The following is a 27,590-nucleotide window of genomic DNA, read 5'->3' as shown; positions in this document are numbered from 1 at the left end:
ACACTCAGCCCTGCCTCCTGCCCTTCTTCCCGCTGTGAGCACCCCCCCACCACACTCAGCCCTGCCTCCTGCCCTTCTCCCGCTGTGAGCACCCCCCCCACCACACTCAGCCCTGCCTCCTGCCCTTCTTCCCGCTGTGAGCACTTTGATCACTTCTCTGCACGCCGGCTGTTTCGTGGTCCACGCCTCCAAACCACAGTCGTTGGTTCCCATTTAAAATGCAGGTGCCACCTGCTCCTACTCTCTGGCCCGAGGGGAATACGTGCAACTAGTACAACGTGCCATGAAATACGCCGCCGCACAGACTGGCTAGAGAAAATGACTTGGAGAATTTGAAAACCTAATTGCGATAAATGTTTTTTGTTAATCCTCACCCGAGGATATTTTTCCCATTGGTTTTCAGAGAGAATGGAAGGGAGGGGAGGAGGGAGAGAGAGAGAAACATGGATGTGAGAGATACATCGATCGATCAGTTGTTTCCTGCACGAGCCCCAATACTGGGTGGGGACTGAACCTACAACTCGGGTACGTGCCCTTGACTGGGAATCGAACCCTTGACCCTTCGGTGCGAGGACCACTGACCCAAACTGGCCTAGACTCGAGATAAATTTTTTAAAATATATTCTTATTTATTTCAGAGAGGCAGAGGAGGAAGAGGGAGAGAAACATCAATGAAGAGAGGAAATCATTGATCGGCTGCCTCCTGCACGTTGGACCGAGCCTGCAACCCGGGCATGTGCCCTTGATGGAATCGAACCCGGGGCCCTTCGGTCCGCAGGCCGCCGCTCTACCCACTGAACTACACCGGCCTGGACTCAAGATAAACTTTTAAATAGAGAAAAACAGATACGATTACTGGAGAGGGGTCCATACACATAGTCAGTGAAATAACTCAGGACCAGAATCGGAGACTCTGAGATTCTCATTAACTAGCTGCCTGGGGCAAGGAAATGAGGTGCCTTAGTCAGGAAAATGTGGTTCATAATTCTGTAGAAAGAAGCAAAAATAAGATTGCTTTTAAAGAAAAATGAGATCCCAGAAATAAAGGTTTTCTAAAAGACCTAAGGAAATATTAGCTAAATCAGCAAGAAAGAAATTCAATCTGGTGGCACAGAGCAATGGACTCGCAGTTACTTCTCTGCAGCACCAAATTCCGATGCCGATTTATGGCCCCTACCACAGGCCTGATGTGCCAAAATTGTGAAATTACCTTCATGCTAACTGGTAGTTTTTAACTTCAATTTTTTTAAGTTAATATAGGACATACTGAATTTTTCATGGAACTTGATGTGTTCTACCTAAATACATATATGTCGCCCTCTGATGACAATTGATAACTGGCAACATTAAACACGTACAACAAATATAATTCAGATCTCATTTCTCAGAATCCATCCTAGCAGAAAGCTATTCTTATTAAAAACACCAAGTAAGGGCCCTGGCTGGTGTGGCTCAGTGGAGAGAGCGTCGGCCTGCAGACTGAAGGGTCCCAGGTTCGATTCCAGTCAAGGGCATGTGCCTGGGTTGCACACTCCATCCCCAGTGGGGGGCGTGCAGGAGGCGGCCGATCCATGGTTCTGTCTCATCACTGATGTTGCTCCCTCTCCCTCTCCCGTCCTCTCTCCTCGTCAGCCCCAGCCTCGCGCCCAGCACAGCCCTCGTTCCCCAGTGGGGGTCACAGGAAAGGGACTTCCGGCTGAAGAAGCAGAACGGACACATCTCGGGGCGGGAGGAGCTCCTGGCACCATGTGCACCGCTTCCCATCATGAGGACGAAACCAAAAGGCAGAGGCGAGAAAACCGCTTTCTGAAATTCAGTCACCAACAGGGACGGAGGCACACACTCCTGCCAGCACAGGTGTGACAGTCGCGCCAGCACCTGGCGGCCGGGGACAGGCCCGCGCCCGCCTCGTCCACCCGCAGGGGCGACACGCTGAGGACGGAAACCACAGGAGGGGGCTCCCAGGTCCGTCCTCAGCGAGTCCTCTCCGAGCGGAAGAGCAGCGCGAGGCGTGTCCCTCAGCAAAACGCGTCCCGACGAGAAGCAGGCGCGGCCGCTCCTCCCGAGACCGCGCTCCCACCGACAAAGGCACTTGACGCGGCCGAGGCGACCGTCCAGGCGCCCGTCCAGGCGACCGTCCAGGCGCCGCCCCGGCAGCTGCTGCCTCCCTCGCGGGCGAAGTGGTGGTGAAGCTCCAGCGCGTCGTCCGCAGCCGAAGCCACGTGCACGGTGCTCACAGGGTCTGGTGCTGGCGGATGACATGACCGAGGGGAGGAGATGACGCTGGTGTCGTGATGAATGGCTGCGGGGCTGCAGGGCCCCTCCCTGCACAGACGTCTGATGGGTGAGGAGCCTGCGTCTGATTACAGGTAAGCTGACCGCTAAGTCGTATCGGCTGTTAATGTTCACTCCTCTTCTTGTCCTTTCTCACTTTTTTGTTCTTTCCCAAAGCCTTCGATGATTCCTCCTGGAAAAGAGATAAAATCAATGTAGTCTCCCCCCACGTACACGAAGCTACTGGCTTAGGAGCCTTAAACCTAATCCCTAGAGTCTGTACAACAGTGGAAGTATAGCTACTTCCATATGAACCATCTTCTGTTTTACACGGCACTTCTGTTTACCCTCTACGTATACATTTACAAAATAATCAAGAATAATCAAGGAAAACACTCATTTACCTAAGAGATTTATGTTTAAATAATCTTAATATTATTCTATTGTCCACTTCTTTAAAAAAATGTTATTGATTTTAGAGAGAGAGGAAGAGAGGGGGATAGAAACATCGATCGGCCGCCTCCTGCACGCCCCCTGCTGGGGGTGGAGCCGGAACCCGGGCCTGTGCCCCGACCCGGGAATCGAACCAGAACCTCCTGGTGCTGGGTCGACGCTCAACCACGGAGCCAGCGGCCGGGCTCCAGTGTCCGCTTTTTAAAGTAAAGCAGCTGAGATTAAAAACAATAGAAATGAACGTAGTTACAAAATATGAAACAAAAACCCTCCAAACGTCAAGGGAGGAGGCCCGCAAGGCCTGCCCGGGAGAGCAGCTGCAGCCGTGACAGGAATGTGGGTTCCGTGGCCGTCTGAGGACCCAGGTCACACACGGCTCAGCCCAGCCTCGGGGGTGGAAGCCACCGGACTGAGGCCCCGTAAACTCCAGGAGCGTCTGACCTGCGGGTCCAGGAGGGAAGTCGCCGCCCACGGTCTGCACTGGCCCCACCGGGTTCTGCCTGGGGCCTGTCCCGCCCGGGCACGTCCTCTGGCGGTGGCGGCCCCGGCAGCGGCGGGGGGGGGGGGGGGCGCTCACCGGCGAGCCCGCGTAGCTCCTCTCCACGAGGATGCTCCGGGCGCAGTTGTTGATGTGCTTGAAGCGGTCGGGCCCCAGCAGGACGCCGCCGTACCAGCGCGACACCACCACCAGCACGTTCCGCACGTTCAGGACCTGCGTCTCGGCAGACCGGACAAGAGAGGGTGCGGCGTGAGCCCCGCGGCCCTGACCCTGCGCAGAAGCGCCCCCGACGCCCACGGCGGACGCACTGAGGGGGCGAGTGAGACGGCCGGCCCAGGGGACAGGAAGGGACAGACAGGAGGGGGTTTGGAAAAGGAACGCCTGCTCCACGGCCTTCAACTTGCAAACGCTGGCCCCGGGCGTGCAGGGGAGACCGGCAGGGGAGTCCCAGTTCTCGGCGACTTCAACCAGAACAGCTGTCTGGGGCCTTCACCCAGGGCCACACGGACCTGCTTCTAAACAGAGGCCAGAGGGCACGGGCTGCGGAGGCCTCGCTGGCGCTGCCCACACGTCTTCCTCGGCCTGACGTGTGCCCAACGCGCCCTAAGGCGAGGCCCACTGGCCTGCAGGCCTGACCACGCAGAGTCCCCTCCAGGGCGTGAGCAAACCTCACACAAGAGCGGAAGACACTGCCGCAACCACCTGGGGAGAGAACAGCCCCTCAGAACGGGCCGTCGGCGATCACAGACGGACGGGGGGTCCAGCCGCACCAACGGGAAAGCGCAAGATAAGCAGCCGAACGGACCAGCAACCACCTGTGAGGACGTCTCCGAAAACCAAACATGAATCTGCAGACGCAGGAAATGGTAGGAGATACTGCATCCACGGAACCAGACAGCACACCCCAAAAAGGAAAAACAGGAAACAGGAAAAGCAGAGGGGAACTGTTATAATTATGTGATTAAATGCATGGTTGCTAAAACAAATGTTAGGAGACCATCAAGAACATGTCTCGGAACACCAGGCAACGAGATGGACAACTTCATAAGGAAAGAAAGATCCTGGATCCATTCAGAAGCTCCGATAACCAACTTCCAGGAATTTCACAGACAGAACATGAAAATAAAGGGAGGAAAGTGTCAGAAAACAAAACTAGAAGGTCCCCCACCTGCAGACAATCTCCCGTGGCCGCGAGGAAAGGGCTGGGAGCGCGAGGCCTGGACTAGCCCTGTGCCTTCTGCCCGCCCCCAGGGGTGGCATCTTCTCGTCACCGTTCAGAAATGAACTCCTAATGAGCCCGCACGCCCGCTCAGAGCGCCCGAGAGCTGGTCCCTCACGGGAGGGAGCCCTGTGCTGCTGGGGAGCTCAGGCCCCGGACGGGGTCAGGAACTACGGACCCACCTCCATGAGGTGCAGCAGGCGCCCGCCGGCCGCCGTCTCCCCGTCGTCATCGTAGTCCTGCAGGAAGGTCTGCTTGTCCTCACAGAATATTCTAGAAACACACACAACAGCGCTCACACCTCAAAACCTCAAAACACTTCGTATGAGTTGCAATTTACTTCCAAAACCAGCATATCTGTTTCTGAAAACCCTTCTTGAACTACACTAGGTGTGTGTTCACTATCATTCACCATCTGGTACGTTCACGGCTCTTCTCTATAACTAGAGGCCAAGTGCACGGATTCGTGCACGGGTGGGGTCCCTTGGCTTGGCTGGCGATCGGGGCTGATCAGGGCTGGCCAGTTGGGGGGAGGGACCGCGGGAGGTTAGCTGACGGCAGAAGGTTAGCTGTGGGAGGACACTGACCACTAGGGGGCAGCTCCTGCATTGAGCGTCTGCCCCCTGGTGGTCAGTGTGTGTCATAATGACCAGTCATTCCCAATCGTTCTGCTGTTAGGGTCAGTTTGCATATTACCCTTTTATTATTTAGGATAGAGGCCTGGTGCACAGGTGAGGGCCAGCTGGTTTGCCCTGAAGGGTGTCCTGGATCAGGGTGGGGGTTCCATTGGGGTGCCTGGCAAGCCTGGGTGAGGGGCTGAGGGCCATTTTCAGGCTGGCCACAGCCCCTTCAGGGTGGGGGGTCCTGCTAGGGTGCCTGGTCAGCCTGGGTGAGGGGCTGATGGCTGTTGGCAAGCTGGCCAAGTCCCCTAGCAGGGACCCTCACCCCATGGGGGTGTGGTCAGCCTGGGTGAGGGGCTGAGGGCCATTTTCAGGCTGCCCACAGCCCCTTCAGGGTGGGGGAGTCCTGCTGGGGTGCCTGGCCAGCCTGGGTGAGGGGCTGATGGCCGTTTTCGGGATGGCCACGCCCCCCAGCGACCCAAGCTCCCAGCCTCTCCTTTTTTTCTTTTTTCTGGGATTTATTTATCTTCTATAATTGAAACTTTGTAGTCTTGAGCGGAGCCCAGGGCCAGCCAGGGCAGGTGGGAAGCTTGGCTTCCTCCATCGCCGGGGGCAACCCAAGCCTCCTGCTCGCTCCAGCTCCCTGGCTGCTGCCATCTTAGTTGGGTTAATTTGCATACTCACTCCTGATTGGCTGGTGGTCATGGCTTATGGGCATAGCAGAGGGATGGTTAATTTGGATGTTTCTCTTTTATTATATAGAATAGATAATAAAACAGGAAAAACTGCCCTAACCGGTTTGGCTCAGTGGATAGAGCATCGGCCTACGGACTGAAGGGTCCCAGGTTCGATTCTGGTCAAGGGCATGTACCTTGGTTGCGGGCATATCCCCAGTGGGGGGTGTGCAGGAGGCAGCTGATCGATGTTTCTCTCTTATCGATGTTTCTAACTCTATCCCTCTCCCTTCCTCTCTGTAAAAAGCCAATAAAATATATATTTTTTAAAAAAAGAAAGAAACAGGAAAAACTAAAACCAACAGGAAACAGTTAAATAAAATGTAGTTTGCAACCTCAGACAACTATTAGTCAAACATTAAAATAATGTTCACAAAGCAATGTAAACAACATGGAAATTTGTTTTTGTACATTAAGAAAAAAATGTGGTACTAGGGCAAAGCATTAAAAAGATAAACTTTGCACAGAAAGGACAGAAAATGTATCACGTACTATTGGTTGCATTTAATGGTAGAAAATAACTGATTTCCCCTCTGATTTTTTTTCTTTTCTGCAGTTTCTGAATATTCTACAAATGATTGCTTTTGTAATGGGAAGAATATATGATAGTTATTATTGTTTACAGTCATGCACGTTTCTCCCGTCTTTACGAACCACATGCTCCTGGAGGCGTGCTCACTCACCGGTATGCGTAGATGTTGTGGGTGGCGCTAGCGATTTTCTTGTTCTCATATAATTTGGCAAGAACCATTTTCACCTTAAAAACAGCAGTGACATGAATAAACAAATGTGCACATTTCACTCTCTCTATAAACAAACACTAGGAAACATCTTAAAGCTGATGTAAGCCCTGCGGGTGGCATAGAAGTTACGTAAAGAATCTTCTACAGCCCTAGCCAGTTTGGCTCAGTGGATAGAGCGTCGGCCTGCGAACTGAAGGGTCCCAGGTTTGATTCCGGTCAATGGCATGTACCTTGGTTGCGGGCACATCCCCAGTAGGGGGTGTGCAGGAGGCAGCTGGTAGATGTTTCTCTCTCATCGATGTTTCTAACTATCCCTCTCCCTTTCTCTCTGTAAAAAACCAATAAAATATATATATTTTTTAAAAAAAGAATCTTCTACAGCCGAGAAGGCCACTTCCAAGTTTCCTCCTCATTCAGGGCAGAGACCGGTGCTCACGACGGAATAAACATGACAGACCCAGTTTCTAAACACCAATTCTCAGAAAAATACTTGAGCACTCACCATGCCTCATACTTAAACAGGGACATGTTTCCCCGTGTAGAGAATTCTACATGTAAATACGAGAATTTCAAAAAACGAGCTCTAAAAGTTTACCGAATTTACGCATCTGGGATGACAGATGCACCGTAATGGTGTGTCCCACAGTCTAGAAACCAGGACGCTCTCTGGGGCTCCTGCACGGCCACGGGGAGTGACGTGAGCGAGACTTGAGAGACGTGGTCATTTCTGTGTCCAAAGGGAAGAGGGGCAGGAAGGAGCCGCCCGCTCGCAGGACACGGTGTGTGCGGAGGGGCCAGGTTGGCAAATGAAAATAAAGACGCTCAGTTCAATCGCAACTTCAGGTCAATCACACAAAGCCTCAGTGTGAGTGGGTCCCGTGTAGTAATGTTGATCTGAATCCCAACGTGTTTCACCCGCAGCCCCAGCAGAGGCATCGAAGAGGAAGGTTCGGGCCTGGCTGGCGAGGCTCCGCAGGCTGGAGGGCTGTCCCACAGGGGCCTGGACCGGAATCAAACCCACAACCCCTGGTGCACAGGATGAGGCTCCAACCAGGGGAGCCCTGGGCAGGGCTCACGTAATTCTTTTCCACTATGAAACGTAGTAATTTCTGCAGCACCACATGGGTGTTTGTTTGAAAACCCATTACAAGGGTCAGCCCCAGGCAGCGTTTAGATACAATTTAAAAGAGTGACAGAGGACACCGAACGCCTCCCCCAGATTCTCAGCACGGGGGGCGGGACGGTGAGCGAATCGCTTCTCTTACGTGAAAACAACAACAGTAAAAGCAAGGGTGTGGCTGCAAACCCATTCGCTGGGATTGCGCTGGTGAAACAGCGTCCCCCCCGCCTCCCCCAGGGCGCGAGCAGCCCACCTGCTTGGGGCAGACGACGGGAGCCAGGTGCGCCTGGAAGGTGCTCCGTCGGTCGGTGATGGGGACGCCGTGGTCGATCGGCGGCAGCTCTTCCATTTCTGTAAGTTAAGGAAGGAGGTTACTTTTATTTTTAAATTCATACATTCAAAACCTAAAACAGTGGCAATGGTGTGGGTGGAGGGGAGAGTTGGGAAAGAAATGTACGTTGTATGGCAAATCAACCCCAACAGCAATTCACAGCTGCCCATTAAATTCAGTTACAACGTTAAGTAAAAAGGCTCCCAATATATTGCATATAAACCCACCTGTCTGGTGACCTTCACCTGCGGGAATCGAACCCAGAGGTCACCAGTGAGAGTGGGGGCCGGGGCTCCAACGCCAGACTGTGGCAGCAGCACAAGTTGACACCACTACTTTTTAAGAGTTTAAAAGGGTCTTGAGACCAAAAACACTGACAGCTGCTAATACACCGTAACGCATTCATCCATTCTATTGTTGGTGGACAATGACACTGGCTGGGAAACCTATGACACTGTTTTACAGCTATAACGGAATGTCTTCTGCTAATAAAACTGTTCCTACTTCATAGCGTTCAATTAAATCTATAGCTATAAAAGCCTAATATGCTAAGTGTCTGACCGAGTAGTTGACCAACTGGTCGCTGTAACGTGCACTGACCACCAGGGGACAGATACTCTGACCGGTAGGTTAGCTTGCTGCTGGGGTCTGGCTGATCGGGACTGAGCGAGATGGGGCTGGACACACCCTGGAGCCGACCTGCAGTCCCTCCCGCGGTCCCTCCCCGGCCACCGACCCCAATCGGCCCCAATCAGGACTGGGTGAGAGCCCTGATGGCCACGATCGCCGGCCAGGTGAAGGGACCCTGCGGGAGGGCCTCTAGTATATCAATAACATGCCAAACTGGTGTTCCAGGGGGTGTCATCATTTCCAGCTACTCTGACTCTTAAACAAGTTTAAGAGCCACTAACCTGCCCCCCGTCTGATGAGAACCGGGGGGAAGGGGGCAGGAGAGGGCGAAGGGGGACAATGGTGATGGGAGGAGACTTGACTGGGGGTGGAGAACACACCATACAACATAGAGATGACGCTCAGTCACAGAACTGTACCCCTAAAACCCACACAATGTTATTAACCAATGTCACCCCAATACATTCAATAAGAGAGAGAGACTTACCAGCCGCCCCGGCTGCTGTGCCGGCTGCATTTAGGACGGAAAGTTATTCGGGAAAGAAGAATTGAAATGTGTCCCCGCTTCTAGCCACTTGGTTGAATCTCACCAAGTCAGTTTGCCTGGCAGTCGGTGAACTGCTTCAGCTAACACCTGTGAACGTGTTTCTGGGCGGCTGTAAACAGCCCCGAAATCCACCGCGCTGGTCGTGGCCGGACGAGCACAGACCAGCTTCCCCGGCTGCTCTGCCGCCGACGTCCCGTCCGGTGGAGGGCGGCCTGTCCTAGCGCAGCACCGGGTCCCTGTGCACCGGCTGCCGTGCGCTGTGCCTGCGACTGTCACTCTTCTCATGGGGGGTCCTGTTTCCCAAAGGAAACCTGATGCCACGAAGACGTGACTGAACGAAGCAGGAGCCACGCAGGTTGGAGCCGGGGGAGTCCTGGGCCCTCCCCTCTCCCTTCCTCTCCGTCCCTACCGGTCCCAAGGCATCGGGAGAACCTGAGACGCTCCCGGTACGGGTTCGAGGCCGCGGTGTGAGGGCACAGGACACCTGGCCTTCGGAGAATGGTGCTCCCTTTGGCCAATCGAGCTTCTATAAGGGATTGAGGAAATGGACCATTCGCTCAAAAATGTAAAATACTAAAAGGGCCCGGCCTGTGTGGCTCAGTGGGTGAGGGTCGACCTATGAACCAGGAGGTCACGGTTCGATTCCCGGTCGGGGCACATGCCAGGTTGCAGGCTCCATCCCCAGTGTGGGGTGTGCAGGAGGCAACCAATCCGTGGTTCTCTCTCATCATTGATGTTTCTCTCTCTTTCTCCCTCTCCCTTCCCCTCTGAAATCAGTACAAATATATCTTAAAGTACTGAAAGGGAACATGCTTTCTGATGTTAACATACAGCTGATTCTCCTTTCATACTAGATTATGGAGAAATTTGGTTACGCAGAAGCTATAACCTTAAAGGCATTTAGGCTTCATTCAGTGGCTGCGCTTCCAATGAGGACATTTACTCTGTGAGTTTTACCAAAATGTAACGCTGAGATGGCAGGAGGCCGCTGAGAACTTCAAAGCAGAAAAACGTGTGTGAATTGAAACGTGAATTAAAAACACAGCTTTCCTTAGTTCCCATCTCCCATCACGATACAAACTCTAGAGAAGAGAAAAGAATTTTCTACTTTCTTCCTCCCTACCTGACAGGCCCAGCCAACACCAGACGACCAGCAGGCAGGAAAGACACGACCGCATTTCCCTGCTTATTGATAACTACTCCCCAACACGTGAGGGCTCACTACACGTCTGCCCGTCCCCCAAACCACTCCCAGTATCACCGTCCACCGTCTAGAGCAGTGATGGCGAGCCTATGACACGCGTGTCAGAGGTGACACGTGAACTCATTTTTTTGGTTGATTTTTCTTTGTTGAATGGCATTTAAATATATAAAATAAATATCAAAATTATAAGTCTTTGTTTCATTATGTTTGCAAATATCAAAAAATTTCTGTATGTGACATGGCACCAGAGTTAAGTTAGGGTTTTTCAAAATGCTGGCACGCCGAGCTCAGAGGTCCGCCGTCACTGGGCTGGAGACACAGCTCGTCAGCGCCTCGTACCTGTCTGACTCTCACCGACGTCGAAGCCCAGCGCTCGCCCCGGAGTCTCGGGCTGGAACGCCACAAGGACATCGTCTTCACTCTCCACATCTTCCTCCTCCGTCTTCTTCTTCACCTCTGGGCCTGCGGGACAGGAGACACGCGAGTGATGCCCGTGGGACAGGAGACACGCGAGTGCTCTACAAGGAAGTCAGAAATGACACTTAAAAACTGCCTCGTGGGCTCTGAGCACGTCCTTCAGGGGAAGGAATCAGGCCTCAGCCAGTCGCTGATCCCAGGGCCGGGCCTAGGACACCAGGGGCCGTGGGGTCGTCTGTGATTCCAGAGGTTTAAGCTGCTCAGAGACACGCGAGCTTCTCCAAGGCGCACGGGACCCGCCCCCGGGACCGTCAGCAACAGCAATGGCAGCGTGAGAGCTTAGCCCCGGCTGCAGGGACACGCGGCCGCAGGGACACACGGCTGCAGGGACACGCGGGCCGCAGGGACACACGGCTGCAGGGACACGCGGGCTGCAGGGACACGCGGGTCGCGGGGACACACGGCCGCAGGGACACGTGGACCGCGGGGACACACAGCTGCAGGGACACGCGGGCTGCAGGGACACGCGGCTGCAGGGACACGCGGGCTGCAGGGACACGCGGGTCGCGGGGACACACGGCTGCAGGGATACGCGGGTCGCGGGGACACACGGCCGCAGGGACACGTGGGCCGCAGGGACACACAGCTGCAGGGACACACGGCTGCAGGGATACGCAGGTCGCGGGGACACATGGCTGCAGGGACACGCGGGTCGCGGGGACACACGGCTGCAGGGATACGCGGGTCGCGGGGACACACGGCTGCAGGGACACGCGGGTCGCGGGGACACACGGCTGCAGGGATACGCGGGTCGCGGGGACACACGGCCGCAGGGACACGTGGACCGCAGGGACACGCGGGCCGCAGGGACACGCGACTGCAGGGACACGCGGCTGCAGGGACACGCGGGCCGCAGGGACACGCGGCTGCAGGGACACGCGGCCACAGGGACACGCGGCTGCAGTGACAGAAATCAGAGGAACACACGGAGGAGACCGCCCTCCTCAGAGGGTCCCGAGGGACGAAGGCAGGAGGACGGGGTCCACCCGCAGCAGGAAAACGCTTGCCAGCTGCCATCAGTGCTGCTGACAGACACCCCGTGAGCGCTCACACCACGAGGGGCGTTGGAGGGGGACGGACACCCCATCTCCACAGCGTCCCTCCCATGGGCTCGATGGTAAGTTTCACGCCCGCTGGCTCGGCCACAGGCCCCGGAACCTGGTCAAGCTCTGTTCTAGCTGCTCCTGTGGAGGCCTGTCCGGGAGGAATCCTCACTCCGAGCAGACGCTCAGGAAGCAGACGTGCCCGACAGTGAGCCGCCTCCTCCAGCTCAGGTCCTCGCCGGGGGGGGGGGGGGGGGGGGGGGGGGGACCAGCCGGCACAGGGAGCTCCGGGCGGCCCCTGCAGACGAGCTGCCGCGCCAAGTCCTGCCTGGGCCCAGCCTGCCCTGCGGGTCTGGGACTTGCCAGGCTCCAGAATGGTGAGCCAGGTCCTTAAAATAAACCTCTCCCCCCCCCTCCCTCTCTCTGCACCTCTTTCTCCTTCTCTCGCTCTTGTTTTTAAACACACACACGCACACACACACACACACACGCACACGCACACACACACACGCACACACACTCACACACACACTCACACGCACTCACACTCACACACGTGTGCGCACACACGCACGCTCACTCACACGCACACACGCACGCACACACTCACATTCACACACGTGTGCACACACACACGTACACGCAGACGCACACACACACACACACACACACCCCTCCTATCGGTTCTGTCTCCAGAGAACCTTGACTAAAGCAGGGACTCTGCAGTGCTGACCTCTGGCAAGGGGTCAAGGTCAAGATCACCAACAATAAGCACGCCGATGCCATGAGCCCCTCGATACGACGTGCTGTGAAGGACGCCGGGTCACTCCTGTGGCACGACTGCCCGAGTGCCCGATCCCACTCCAATCGGGAAAGTAACAAACAAACCCAAGTTGAGGAACATTCTAGAAAACAGGCAATCGCTTCTCTTCAAAAGTGTCAAGTCATCAAAAGTCACAAAAGTCAAAGGAAGACGGAGGCAGCGTTGAGAGGCCAGGAGAGAGGAGGAAACAGGCACCAGGGTCCTGTCGGGGCCCTAAGAGCCAGAAGGACAATCGCGTCAGAACCGTGAAACCTGAGCCAGCTCCTTAGCGGACCCTCGGCCGTTAGCTTCCGGGTCTGGACAACGGCATGAGGTCGCGTCTGAGGTTGTGGGGGGAGCAGGGTGAGAGGGGTATGCTCTTTGCATCGTTTCTGCAATTTTCCTGTGCGTCTAAAATGAGCTCAAAATTTTAAAAAATTGTTAACAGTTGTATACAATTATTTCAAAATTTAATGCTTCTAAAGTAGAAAAAACAATATGAAATAATAAACAGTAAGTTTCTCCTGAAGATTAACATTGAAATCAAAACACACCCCTTGTCACGGGGCAGCCGGGCAGGAAAGCCCCCTGACCCCCGCCTGGCCCAGCCCTCAGGACCCGCCCCCAGCGTGATCTACAAACAGCTCCTGGTCAAACGTCCCAAACAAAATGCCTGAAAACCACGAGAATACAGAACACAGCAACAGCTTTAACATCTGAAGCGTGGCCGACTACGTTATGAATAAGGTGGAAAAGGGGAAACACCTTAAGATCAATAATTTCTTAAGTTTCCTGAGTTGAGTGATCCCAAAATTCTAGAGCCCCACATTTTAACGGGCGGCACCCCTTTCCTGCACTCCCCTCCCCCCCACCTCTAGGATGGGGGCTGGCACAGTCCACTTTGTTTTTAGATGACTTTTCCCTTCGATGCCCTGAAATGCTGTGCATTCGTTTACGGAGCAGAAAGCATTAAGGGAAGTACGTCAGAGAAGATCCTCAGCGGACACAATGGCCTCACGCTACTCACTTCTCTGCTGAAAGGAAGCGGTAAAGGCATTTGCTTCTGCAGGAAAACAGTAAATGCCCTGGAAAGAGGCACACTGCTGACTTTCAGTATGTACTGACCTTGCCAAGGGAGGCCCGAGTAACTCGTTCTCCATACTGACCTTCTAAAACATCTGTCATAAACTAACGTGGGTTTTTTATCCCTATTTTTCCAAACTGAAAACGATTCTATCAGTGATAACAATAAAACTCTATTTGGAAATAAGAGTCGGGTTAAATCGTTACTGTCCTCTCGAGGTCTTTGTGGAAAGTGAAGCAAAGATTAGCAGAGCGAGTAGGAAAGGTGAGGAATGCCCATGTTGTCACAGACTGAATGGCCCAATAAGAGGATAGCGGCAACAGAGCAGAATGTGAGCGTTCCAATGTCCTGAAATCAGAGAGCGGTCAGAGCCGCACAACCATGAAATATACTAAAACCACCCAATTACACAGTTTTAAAGGGTGAATAATATGGTAAGTGAATTACAACTGAATTTTTAAAATCAATTTTCAAAGTCAATTTTTATATCCTTACTATCCGTCAGTATATTTTTCAGTTTTTTTCCCATAAGCATTTCTATAAACATAATGTCTAGCTTATAGTCTAATAACTCATGAAGAATGTTACATGGTACATATTACCTTAACAATAATCAAAGAAGAGATTTTTTTTTTGATCCATAAATTTTATTTAACCATAAAATTATATTTCTATAAGACTATATTAAACCAAAGAACCATAATTACATGAGTAAATGAACTTTCCAGAAAACACATACTATATGTAAACCATAGAACAGAATACAGACTGTAATTAAAAGCCTCAAAGAGAACATCCATGTGGCGATGCAACTGCGGTAAGGAGCACGCACTGATAGTGTCTCTCCGTCCTACCTGGCTCTGCCCTCTGGGCCTTCTGTATCAGGACGTCTCTTATTCTCTCCACCCACAGGTAAAGAATGCTCTCACCAATATTCTGTCTGAACAAAATTCAGGGGGAGAATGTTATTTAAAAACATTTCCTTCTCAAATTCAAAAAAATAGACATCTTTACAATCTAAGAAATTACACGCGTCTAGCCAAGCCTTTTACAGAGGAATTTATAAGGACATGAGCTTTAGTAACATTTATGAATGAATATTTAATACAGTTTATACCAACATTAAAAATTCCCACTGGCTCCAAAATTAACATTTCTTAGTTAAAACAAGCACAACTGTGGCACCCAAAGAAGAGAAAGAAAATGTATGAACTTGCACTGGAGAGTGAGATAGATGTGCATGCGATTTAATTTCTCAGTATTACTGTCCGATCACTGCTTGCCCTTCTACACTTTTTGAACAATTTGAAAGCACGCCTTGGTGCGCTTCTCATTGGTCATGCTGATTCCCACCAAGGATGAAAGCATTCGAGAACTCCCTCAGGGAGCCAATTCACAGGCCTGAACAGCAAATCGATGCGACAGTTTTATATTCACACTAGAGGCCTGGTGCACGAGATTCTGCACGGCTAGGGTCCCTAGGCCTGGCCGGCAATCAGTGCCGATCGGGGCCTTCCGGCTGATGGCCGGGGCCTACCAGCTGCTGGCCGGGGCCTCCCTTCATTCCACACTGCCCCATGGTGGTCAGCGCACGCCATAGTGAGCCATCGAATTCCCGGTCTCCCAGCCGAACTCCCCAGGGGACACTTTGCACATTAGCCTTTTATATGTATAGATTTTGTTTTTGACAAAATGCTCCCTTGCCCAAGGTGGTTCATTTGTTCCAAACATGGCCTGGCTGCCTCAGATCACTTAGTCCATCTCCCAGGCTCCCTGAGAAGAAGTGTGTCAGGGTCATGTCCACGAGCAGGTCAGCGAATAGCAACTGCACAGAGTGAAGGCCCAATGCGTGTGCAAGACACCCCAGGCCCGCGGAGGGCACTGTCATGAGCGTAACGGTTTCCTGAGGCAAGTGGAGGTTACTCCTGCCATTGGACTCCAGCATGCCACCCCAGGGGCGGACGCCTGAGGGGGGCGGTGGCTCTGTTATCCGGGCGCATCTGTGCTTTCTCGTGACAATAGCTTGTTCTTAGCGTCTAACTATCCCCTAGGGTTTGGTTTTCAGACTTTTGCCAGGAAGCCTCTGGCAGAATCAGGAACCAATCAGAACAAACAGAAGCTGTGTCCTCGTCCTGCTGGCTCCTCCGCCCCGAGGGTCCATGAGAACCAGAGCGAGACGCCTGCTTTTCCTCGTGAAGCGAACTGGCGGGAAAGCAGCTCCACAGGAAAAGTGGACAAAGCGCTTCCCAGCCGAACAGAGAGCGAGCTGGTCAGACCCACACTCAACGCCCGTCCCAGCGAGGAGCTGCGGGGTTTGAAATACCCTCTCATTGGATTTTAAATGAAATGCTGTTGAAAGAGACCGTCATCAATTCAAATACTGCCTAAAAAATCCAAGCCCTTTCGTTTTCTCTTAACACCAACTGTTCTAAGTATTTCTTTTTAATTGGTTTTTAAAGAGAAAGGAAGGGAGAGGGAGAGGGAGGGAAACATCATGTGAGACTGAAACACGGACAGGCTGCCTCCTGCACGCCCCCTGCCAGGGACCCAGCCCCAAGCCCGGCAGGTGCCCCAACCGGGAATCGAACGGCAACTTTTTGGTGCATAGACACCACCCAACCGAGCCACACCGGCCAGGGCTGTTGTAAGTATTTTTAAATGTCATTTACTTTTGGTTTTATTAGAATAATTATTGTCATATATTCAAAATACCCACATGTAAAATATTTAAAGAAACATATAAGCAAATCAATCAACATCTACGCAATTACCAAAGCCTCGCTTATAGCCGTCAGTATTTCTTTAAGGGACATTCTTTTCCACGGGCATCCCTGTCCCTTAAAGGCCCCCACCACCTCCCTCAGAGTCACCGACTGCTCTCCACCGCCACCCTGCGCACCGGGACACCCATCTCACTCCACACTCCCCCCCAACTCACACCACACTCCCTTCAGCTCACACCACACTCCCCCCAATTCACACCACACTCCCCCCAACTCACACCACACTCCCCCCAACTCACACCACACTCCCCCCAACTCACACCACACTCCCCCCGCAGCTCACACCACACTCCCCCCACAGCTCACACCACACGCCCCCAACTCACACCACACTCCCCCAACTCACACCACACTCCCCCCACAGCTCACACCACACTCCCCCGCAGCTCACACCACACTCCCCCCCAACTCACACCACACTCCCCCAACTCACACCACACTCCCCCCCAACTCACCCTACACTCCCCCCGCAGCTCCACCACACTCCCCCCAACTCACTCCACACTTCCCCAACTCACACCACACTCCCCCATCTCACTCCACACTTCCCCAACTCACACCACACTCCCCAACTCACACCACACTCCCCAACTCACACCACACTCCCCAACTCACACCACACTCCCCCCGCAGCTCACACCACACTCCCCCCCCCCCGGCTCACTCCACACTCCCCCCCCCGGCTCACACCACACTCCCCGCCTCAGCTCACTCCACACCCCCCCACCCCAGCTCACAGGCGCTTCCCCGCACACCTGCCTCGTTTACACCTGCATCTGAAAGGACTGCTGAACTGGAGGCGCCGGTGGCTCCAGGCCTGCACGATGCAGCCGATGCCATCTTGTCTCTCAGGGAGCCTGCCCCTCTTGTTACCTGGCAAACACAGCTCACCGTCGCCATGGACCCTCCTCGTCAGCCTCACCGCGTGCCCAGAGCGAGCGAGAGCTGCTACCACCTCTAACACGCTGTCACCGCTCTGGAGCCAGACCTCTCCGTGATTATGTCACAACAGTGGGCTGCGGCTCTTCTTTTCAATTTCCAAACTCCTAATAGAGCGCCCGCAGGCCGGAACTAATCGATCAACGCTACGAGGACCTGCTAGTGTCTGACTTCTTACCTCCCTAAACTAGAATCCATCTTCCCGTCCGGCAAAAATCAGCCTTGGCATTCAAAATGGTGCTAAATCAATAGGAAATGCAGACAGTTACCATCTTTAGAGCATCATGAAAACATGAACGTTCAATACTATATTCATACATTGATCTCATGCTTCATTTCCCAAACACCGATGCTTTCTGCTTGCTGCCCCTGCTGGGACTTTTATGGAAAACGATGGTTAAACGCTGTCCCACAGAACTTTTAAAAACCGAATCGTCCTTCTATTTTGACCAACGTGTGAAAACACTGCCAAGGAGCTTTGCATAAGGAGGACAGTCCGACCACGTCTGACCACGTTCCATCCTGAGGACCAACGGCCTTGTCTTCCTGATGCTGCCCAAGCCTCAGTCCATCGCGAGGGGACAGCAGCTGTGCCCTGTGGGGTGTCTCTGAGGAAAGGGGTGCTTTCTGGGTGGAGAAGGCAGAGGCAGGACACTGTGCACAGGGAGGAGAGGAGTGTAGCTGATGAATATGACTGACATGACAGGAGCCACGGGTGGGAAATGTTCCAGAAAGAGGGAGCGTTCACCCCCCAACTTACAGAGGCCGAGTAAAAACTGAAAAGTGAAGTGCAATGACGTCACCCCTGGTGGGCAATCTGCATCGTCTGACTTCCTCCACTTTAACGGAGGATAAATGGGCAGAGCCAACGGCTGCAGGAGGAAGCGTGTAGGGCCCCAGTGCGGGCGTGGCCAGTGGGGGAGGGAACCGTGTCCCCGAGGAGACGACAGGCATTTGAATGCTGAGGAGCAGAACCCCTAAGCGAGGCGCCCCTATCGGAATGTCCAGGCTGCGTCCTTCCGGAGTCAAGTGTGAGTCTGAGGACCAGGAAGAAACGCAGCACACACTTTTCATTAAGTATTTGGGAGGGAAAGGGCCTGGCCGGGTCCGGCGCACACAGGGAGGGAGCTCCCGCTGCCGGAGGGCAGCCCTGAGACACACAGCGACCTTCCCACTGAGCGTCATCTGTTCTCCCAATGGAGGGCCTCCTACTCCGATTAACCCAAACCACAATCGCATCTTCTCTGGCCCACATCTCTGCTTGCTCCCTGCCAATCAGCCTCACACAGAAACAGGAAACCCTGTCCTGCATCCCACACCGACCTTCTCCGCCCTGGGACCAGGACGAGGGCAGCAAGCTGTAACTCGGCCCACGGACCATGCGGGGCCCGCCTCCCCCAGGTGACCCCCACAGGCCCCTCTCCCTGCCTCTCTCCCCTTCACGCCACCATCACCTTGTGCCTGGAGATGTGCAAGCCGGTAACACGGAGCCGCTGCACACGCGTGGCCTCCCCTGGAGAACCTCCACCCACGTGACGCAGCCGTTAGTCAGTCCCCCCCCCCCACCCCCGCCCAAGCAGGTCTGCCTCCTCACAGGCCTCATCAGCGCTGCGCGCCCATGTCCTCTGCGTCACAGCTGCAGTTTCTCATTAACTTTACGATGTCATAAGTAATGTTTCTCCCACCAGTAAACTCTAGACGCCCTGAGAACGGGCCATGGCCAGTTCTGCTAACTGTGTATCCAGGACTAGCACACGCCAGCCACATGCTATTTGCTGAATGAATGGAACAGTAAAAAATACAGTAGCCCTAGCCAGCTTGCTCAGTGGATAGTGCTGGCCCGCAGACTGAAGGGTCCCGGGTTCGATTCCAGTCAAGGGCACGTACCTCGGTTGCAGGTTCCCTGGCCCAGGTTGGGGTGCGTGCAGGAGGCAACCAATTGATGTGTCTCTCTCACATCAATGTTCCTCTCTCCTCTCCCTCTCCCTTCCATTCTCTCTAAAAATCAATGGAAAAATATCCTTGGGTGAGAATTAACAACAACAACAAAAAAATACAGTATATTTAATAGGCCCTAAGTCTTACGGCATAATACAAAAAAATTCCTATTAAAATGACTAGTTTAATAAATAATGATGCTTAGGATTCCGGTGTTACGCGTCTCATTCAACACAGCCTGACACTGAATGTGCATTAAAGTTATGTAAGCACCTGCCAGGACTCTGCAAGCCACCCTCCTCGCTCACGAAAAGGCCCCACATCTCAGTTCCAACAAGAGCCACACGGTCACTCAGGGAAGCGGTTCACTCGCCGTCACTTACATGTAGATCTCCTCCAGGCTGTTCGACAGATCTGCCCGTTCTTGCCCCTTAAGCCAAGGAGCACTACGATGGAAGGAAAGAAAGCAGAGATTACTCAAGGCTTATGTTTACATCTCACACGTAAATTATGGCTTACCTCACCAATTAGTTTTGTTTCACTTTCAAAAATTATTTTCATTAAAATGTCGTCTTAAGTTAATACAGTTCAAAAACGCTCCCTTGGCATTAACTCGTTTAGTCTTCCCAGGAAACCCCGACGAAACCAACACCAATGTTATCCCATTAAATGTGGTTTACAAGGCGGTGAGCTCAGGGGACACCACGAGACCGCGGCATTTACGCCAGGGGCAGAACACGCACCGGGGTCTGCCGCTCTCTCGGGTCCCCAGCTCCCCCCAGCTGGCATCTCAGAACAGCTGTAACAAACCAGGCAGGTGCCACGTGACTGTAAGAGATGTTAAGGTTTTCTGAAAAGGGCACGAGTGTTTACTAGTATTCTATACTTATATCTATCGTTTTTAATAAATAAAGAAGCTTAACAGTACAGGCCCATTATTAACAGCAAATGTTAGAGCTATGGTTTCAAAACACTCATACGAAACGCAATCCCCCGGTAGGTAAAAATTTAGTCATTGGCCCTAGCAGGTGTGGTTCAGTGGATAGAGCGTCGGTCTGCGGACGGAAGGGTCCCACATTCGATTCTGGTCAAGGGCACGGACCTCAGATGCAGGCTCCTCCCCAGGCCGGGCCCTGGTCAGGGCACATGCAGGAGGCAACCCATCGATGTGTGTCTCTCACATCGACGTTTCTCTCTGACTTTCCCTCTCTCTTCCACTCTCCCTAAAATCAATGAAAAACATCCTCAGGTGAGGATTAACAAAAAAATTGAGTCCTTGAGATTCAATTCAATTCTTTTCCCAGGGTTTAAACTTCCTAGAAGGTCAGGGGGCAAGGTCAAGCCAAGGTGACGCACGTCAGCAGCTCACGGAACTCAGATTATGCTCTGGCCGCCAAGCGGTTGGTTCCTCAACAACGCAGGGTGGAAAGGAGCCCTGGGCGCACCAGAGTAATTCCTGGAGGCATTAGGGGTAATTCCTGGGGGCATTAGGGTAATTCCTGGAGGCAGGCTAGGCCGAGGCACGCCAAGGACCTGCGGGTGGACCTGGGGCGGAGCTTGGCCGGAGGAGCTCTACAGTTGGGGTTTCAAGATACCAGTTTGTCTAAAGGTCCTGCCCCATCTCTAGGACAACAGTAAGTGACGTACGTCACCATGTTCTTATGTAATTAAATTTATTTAAATGCTCTATACCAAGCCCAAAAGGCATTAATTTCTATATACATTCTGATAAGATACTTTGTACACACAATCCTTGGAAAGGATGATTTTTATAAAAATTTAATGTAGAAAACAGAGCTACATTTACAGGATGGAATACTACTCAGCCGCAAAAAGGATGTCTTACCTTGGAGGGACTGGAGAGCATGACCCTAAGTGAATAAAACAGTCAGAGAAAGACAGGCACCACGTGACTGTACTTATAGGTGGAATCTAATGAACAAATAAACTAACAAACAAAGCAACTGTTTAAAGTAAAATAAAACTATGCTGACTTCCGAGACGTTAAAGCAAAAACGATACAATTGAAAAAGCCAGAAACAGAAACAGAGCTTACTTCAGCTGGTACACGGGGGGCGCTGTGCCCGGGTACCCGTCCGGCAGCATCACCTGCGGAGCAGTTTAAACACAATGCTTACCTGTCATGGCTCAAAAGGGTGTCGTTCTAAAGCCAGTCGCCAGACAGATTCCAAAACCAGAACACTGTTTGGCAAAGTCTCGAGAGACTTCCCGCCTCATGTTCATGCTTCTACTTTAAAGACGTCGCCAATGATGAGGCCGAATTTTTAACAAGGAATTTACTATTTGCAGAGAAAGTTTAAACGCAACAAACGTTAGAAAATAAAGATGAAAGGAAAGAAAAACTGAAATAGGGTCGTTACACTGTAACTCTAAGTGAATGGAGTGGCGTTATAACATGTTCCGGAGATTTTTTCTGAAGAAATACTAAAAGAATATTTAATGCTATTATAGCCTGTTAATTAGATTATGAGCTAACACTTAGAGAACCACAGAGATCTCTTTGCAAAATGTATTATTACAAAAACAAATACAGTGGGGCCTTGACTTACGAGTTTAATTCGTTCCGTGACGGAGCTCGTAACTCAAATTACTCGTATGTCAAATCAACAGTGAACGAGTGAGACACGTGATGCTGGGCCGATGTTGTGGCGTTCGCTGTGATATTCGCTGCGCCAACTAGCGGTGGGGTATCTGAAGCTGGCTCGTAACCCGAATTTTAGCTCGCAATTCAAAGCAAAAAAATCAGCCGAGAGACGGCTCATATCTCGAAAAACTCGTTAGTCGGGACACTCATAAGTCAAGGCCCCACTGTACCGACAAAACTCAACTTGGCATCTCTTACGTGGCTACGTACAGGCAGCAATCACAGGACAAGCACTAAGACAGAAGCCAGGCCGATCCGTTCGCTGATCTATCCTGACCACACTGGCTGTTGGTACAGAAACGAGGGCCGAGGCTGGGAACCGCCGAGTCACCAACCTCCTCCTAAACATCAGCTCTCTCCCAGCTCCACTCCTCACCCACCAAACGGGCAGGAGGCGTGACACGCAGCGCAGGGCGCGTGGAGGACACTCGCGTGACTTAGATAACTGAGAGAAAGCTGGGACCATCCATCAAAGCACGACTTTAGCAGGAGCTGAGATGTGATGACTCACAGGTTTAGATCATCGATGGTTAGCAAAACCCAACAACAAAAAGACAATTCAAAGAAGTTGCACAAGCAGCATCACTGGGGGACCCGACAGCAGTGGGTCCTGGAGTCAATGGCGCGGCTGCAGGGGCGGGAGGGGGGGGGAGGATGAGGGGGAGGAGGGGGAGGGGGAGGAAAAGAAGGGGTACCTGCAGGCAGAGCGTCCACTTGGGGTCGTCTATGTCGTCGCTGATCCTGATACAGAAGATCTTGGCGCCGTCGTCGATGACACACCACTCCTCGCCGTAGATGGCCGCCATCGCCTCGATCTCCTCATTCTGCGAGAAGTGGGGAAGGGGGGCTAACAAACCAAACGCCCTAAGGCTGGAACCCCGCCTCCCCGGTTGGTGTGTAAGACATCTGCCTTCAACGGGACCAGCCTGACGCCTGTCACACGATCAACAATAAACAAAATATATTTTTAAAAAAACAAAACAGTGTGAGTGTGGGTGAGGGTGTGGGTGAGGGTGTGAGTGTGGGGGTGGGTGAGGGTGTGGATGAGGGTGTGGGTGGGGGTGTGGGTGTGGGGGGGTGAGGGGGTGGATGAGGGTGTGGGTGGGGGTGTGGGTGGGAGGGTGGGTGAGGGGGTGGATGAGGGTGTGGGTGAGGGTGTGGATGAGGGTGTGGGTGAAGGTGTGGATGAGGGTGTGGGTGGGGGTGTGGGTGGGAGGGTGGGTGAGGGGGTGGATGAGGGTGTGGGTGAGGGTGTGGATGAGGGTGTGGGTGAAGGTGTGGATGAGGGTGTGGGTGGGGGTGTGGGTGGGAGGGTGGGTGAGGGGGTGGATGAGGGTGTGGGTGAGGGGGTGGATGAGGGTGTGGGTGGGGGGTGTGGGTGGAGGTGTGGGTGAGGGGGTGGATGAGGGTGTGGGTGAGGGTGTGGGTTTGGGTGTGGGGGTGGGTGAGGGTGTGGATGAGGGGGGGTGTGGGTGTGGGTGTGGGTAGGAGGGTGGGTGAGAGGGTGGATGAGTGTGTGGGTGGGGGGTGTGGGTGGAGGTGTGGGTGAGGGTGTGGATGGGGGTGTGGGTGGGGGTGTGGGTGTGAGTGGGGGGTGGGTGTTGGTGAGGGTGTGGGGGGTGGGGGTGGGTGAGGGTGTGGGTGAGGGTGTGGGGGTGGATGAGGGTGTGGGTGGAGGTGTGGGGGTGGGTGGAGGGGTGAGGGGGTAGGGGTGGGTGACGGTGTGGGTGGGGGGGTGGGGGTGAGGATGTGGGTGTGGGTGTGAGTGTGGGTTGGGGTGGGGGTGGGGCGTGGACACTGATGACCATTCTTATTGGCTGGTCAGCCTTCCCCTTGGGGTGGCCTAAGGGGTCGGGGGTCAGGGGCCACGTGGCTGCTCCACGCCAAGCAGTGGCCACCCTGGGAACCAAGTGCACCCCCACCCGCGGGTGGGAGGGTGAATCCGCACCCGGGCCCTTCCCATGGTCAGCGGGAGCCCTTCCCCCAGGGCTCGCCTCCTCCCGCCATTTTCCGTTCCCCGGGTTGGATCTGGGCAGGAGGGGGGAGGGATCAAAACGGTTCAGAGGAGGAACCAACATGGCAGCATAGGTAAACACCGGAAATCGCTGCCATGCACAACCACTTCAACAATACAACTAAAGGGCAAAACGGACATCACCCAGAACCATAGGAAGGCTGGCCGAGTGGAAATTCTACAACTAGAAGGAAAGAGAAAAGCACACTGAGACTCAGAGGAGATGCGGAAGTAAAGTGCAGAGGTACAGAGGCGCACGTGGAAAGGGCTGGCAACTGAGGACGTGGCTGTCTTTTTCAATCAGGAGGGAGACAAAAGGTCCCGACAGCCCTGACTCCAGTTCCGGGCGAGTTTCTGGGGACCCAGACTCATACGGGAAGAAACTGGACTGTCTGGCAGCAGGCAGAACTCGGAACTCGAGGGTGGCTTTCCCTCAGAGGTGCTTGCAGCAATTACCGGGACACTGAGATGCGGGGCCCCTTAGGGCAGGGCTGAGGATCAGCCATAGCTGTTTGCTCCGCCCTGTTGATTCCGTGAGACCCCGCCCCACCCAACCTGTGCGAAGAGGCTTTTGCATATGAATGCCCCGGCCCTTGGCAATCTGAAAATTACCTAACGAACTGCAGCTGGGCCAGACAGAACCAGAACTTCCAAGAGAAGGTCCAAGGCCCCACAGCAGCTTGCATTGCTTCACAGCTGGGCCTCATCTGGGCACCTCCTAACCCCAAACAAGGAAGGGGAATCTGCAGATCTCTCCATAGCTCCTGCTGGGTAGCCTCAGGCAGAGGCTAAATTAGCACCTCCTTAGATCCAAGAGCCAGTGTACCCAGTGGTCAGAGGGGGACCATCCAGATTACAACTCCTCAGATCCATAAGGGACACACTCAGGGGGCAGACTCAGTGAGCACCAAAGCCCCACTGAAGCAAGTCCTGCCCCATAAGGGTGTCTCCAGCACAGAAGTTCTCCCACGGTAGACACAGCTGATTCTCACTGCCAATCGGCCTGGAGGTCAATTCCTCCTAGTGATACCAGCAACAATCAAGGCTTAACTACAACAATACTGTGCACAGAGCCCACAAGGGGGTGCACCAAGAGTGTCCACCTCAGGTAATTGGGGAGGCTGAGCCACTGGGTCCTATAGGACACCGAGCACAGAAAGCCACTCTATCAACACAGGGAAGCATAAAAAAATGCGGAGACAAAGAAACAGGTCACAAATGACAGAAATGGAGGAAAGCAAAGTACTGGATATAGAGTTCAAAACCACGGTTATAAGGTTTTTCAATAATTTTCTAGAAACCACCGATAAATTTAGTGAGAACCTCAATAAATCTAGTGAGACCCTGGAGGATATGAAAAAGGACCAACTAGAAATTAAGCATACACTGACTGAAATAAAGAATATTATACAGACTCCCAACAGCAGACTAGAGCAGCGGTTCTCAACCTGTGGGTCGCGACCCCTTTGGCAGTCGAACGACCCTTTCACAGGGGTCGCCTAAGACCATCCTGCATATCAGATATTTACATTACGATTCATCACAGTAGCAACATGACAGTTATGAAGTAGCAACAAAAATAATTTTATGGTTGGGTCACAACATGAGGGACTGTATTTAAAGGGCCAGAAAGTTGAGAACCACTGGACTAGAGGATCGCAAGAATCAAGTCAAAGATTTGAAATACGAAGAAGCAAAAAACACCCAACCAGAAAAGCAAAAAGCAGAAAGAATCCAAAAATACGAAGATAGTGTAAGGAACCTCTGGGACAGCTTCAAGCGTACCAACATCAGAATTATAGGGGTGCCAGAAGAAGAGAGAGAGCAAGATATTGAAAACCTATTTGAAGAAATAATGACAGAAAACTTCCCCCACCTGGTGAAAGAAATAGACTTACAAGTCCAGGAAGCACAGAGAACCCCAAACAAAAGGAATCCAAAGAGGACCACACCAAGACACATCATCATTAAAATGCCAAGAGCAAAAGACAAAGAGAGAATCTTAAAAGCAGCAAGAGAAAGAAACTCAGTTACCTACAAGGGAATACCCATACGACTGTCAGCTGATTTCTCAACAGAAACTTTGCAGGCCAGAAGGGAGTGGCAAGGAATATTCAAAGTGATGAATGCCAAGAACCTACAACCAAGATTACTTTATCCAGCAAAGCTATCATTCAGAATTGAAGGTCAGATAAAGAGCTTCACAGATAAGAAAAAGCTAAGGGAGTTCATCACCACCAAACCAGGATTATATGAAATGCTGAAAGGTATCCTTTAAGAAGAGGAAGAGGAAGAAAAAGGTAAAGATACAAATTATGAACAACAAATACCCATCTATCAACAAGTGAATCTGAAAATCAAGTGAATAATCTGATGAACAGAATGAACTGGTGACTATAATAGAATCAGGGACATAGAAAGGGAGTGGACTGACTATTCCTGGGGGGGAAAGGGGTGTGGGAGATGCGGGAAGAGACTGGACAAAAATCGTGCACCTATGGATGAGGACAGTGGGTGGGGAGTGAGGGCGGAGGATGGGGCGGGAACCGGGAGGAGGGGAGTTGTGGGGGGGAAAGAGGAACTGTAATAATCTGAACAATAAAGATTTAATTTAAAAAAACCGGTTCGGAGACACCTCCCCAAAACCCCCACCCCCCGCCCCCGGGTTCGGGGAAGGACGGGAGTCACCGCGCGGGGTGGGAGGGGGGCCGGGAGCCAGGATGGTCCGGTCCGTCTCCCGGGGCCCAAACCAGCGGCTCGTCCAGGTGACCCAGCGGCGACGGGAAGGGGCGCAGAACCGCGGGCGGCCGGGTCGCGGGGGAGGCTGGGAGGGACCGGGGCCCGGGGCGGGGGGAGGGCGCTCCGGCTCACCTGCCTCTGGTCGCTGCCGGCGTCCCCTTCCGCCATCGGCCACAGCGCGGGTCCGGGTCCGGGTCCGGGGCGCAGAGCAAGCGCGGGCGGAGCGCGGAGCCGGTGCGGGGGCCCGACCGGAACCGCAGCCGCATCTGCTTCCGGGTTGCGGGCCGTTTCCCGGTGGTCGGGGTCCCGCGGGGTCTTTGGCCGCCTCCCTCCCCTCCCTGCGCCCGTCCGTCCGTCCGTCCCGAGCGGCGAGCGGGACCCTCCGCGTCTCCGGGAGCCGCCGCCCGCGCTCCGCTGCCCACGTGGCCGCCCCCGCGGGCCGGGAAGGACGGGGCTCCGCTTCCCGCCGCTTCCGGTCGGGGCTGGACCGCTTCCCGGGCCGGCTCGCCCCGCGCCCAACAGCGGGGAGGGTGGGCGTTTGCCCCATTCGCCCCCCCCTCCCCCCCCCCCCCCGCTTTCCTTTGGGTCCCAGGCGCTCCATGTCTGGGTCTCAGAACAGCACCCGTTCCCGCTGATTCCAGAGCGGATGGGGGAGGGGGGGAGGGGGGACTGGGGGGAGCGACCCCCAGGGTGAGGGTCTGGACCCGCCGCCTCCTGTGCGCCCCGCGCCGG

General features: G+C 53.5%; 1 protein-coding gene across 4 annotated transcripts; it reads right to left on the bottom strand.

The window, feature by feature from the left end:
* Positions 1-680: 680 nt before the first annotated feature.
* IMPACT (impact RWD domain protein) lies at positions 681-27,291 on the bottom strand. 4 transcript variants are annotated; one of them, XM_036322871.1, is made up of 12 exons: positions 26,995-27,290; positions 22,801-22,929; positions 21,497-21,549; positions 19,824-19,886; positions 14,635-14,720; positions 10,714-10,836; positions 9,111-9,134; positions 7,916-8,013; positions 6,483-6,556; positions 4,628-4,718; positions 3,305-3,439; positions 681-2,467 (listed from the first exon to the last, which is right to left on the bottom strand). In XM_036322871.1, the coding sequence occupies exons 2-12, from the start codon at positions 22,909-22,911 to the stop codon at positions 2,399-2,401; spliced, it is 927 nt and encodes a 308-aa protein (XP_036178764.1). In that variant the 5' UTR covers positions 22,912-22,929; positions 26,995-27,290; the 3' UTR covers positions 681-2,398. The 4 variants fall into 4 exon arrangements, with proteins under 4 accessions (XP_036178764.1, XP_036178762.1, XP_036178765.1 ...); XM_036322869.1 differs by having other exon boundaries at positions 26,991-27,289; XM_036322872.1 differs by lacking the exon at positions 3,305-3,439 and having other exon boundaries at positions 26,991-27,291.
* Between the last annotated feature and the right edge of the window lie 299 nt (positions 27,292-27,590).

Source organism: Myotis myotis, unplaced genomic scaffold (genome assembly GCF_014108235.1).
Source record: "Myotis myotis isolate mMyoMyo1 unplaced genomic scaffold, mMyoMyo1.p scaffold_m19_p_9, whole genome shotgun sequence".
Lineage (NCBI taxonomy): Eukaryota > Metazoa > Chordata > Mammalia > Chiroptera > Vespertilionidae > Myotis > Myotis myotis.
This window is presented reverse-complemented; position numbering and strand designations above follow the sequence as displayed.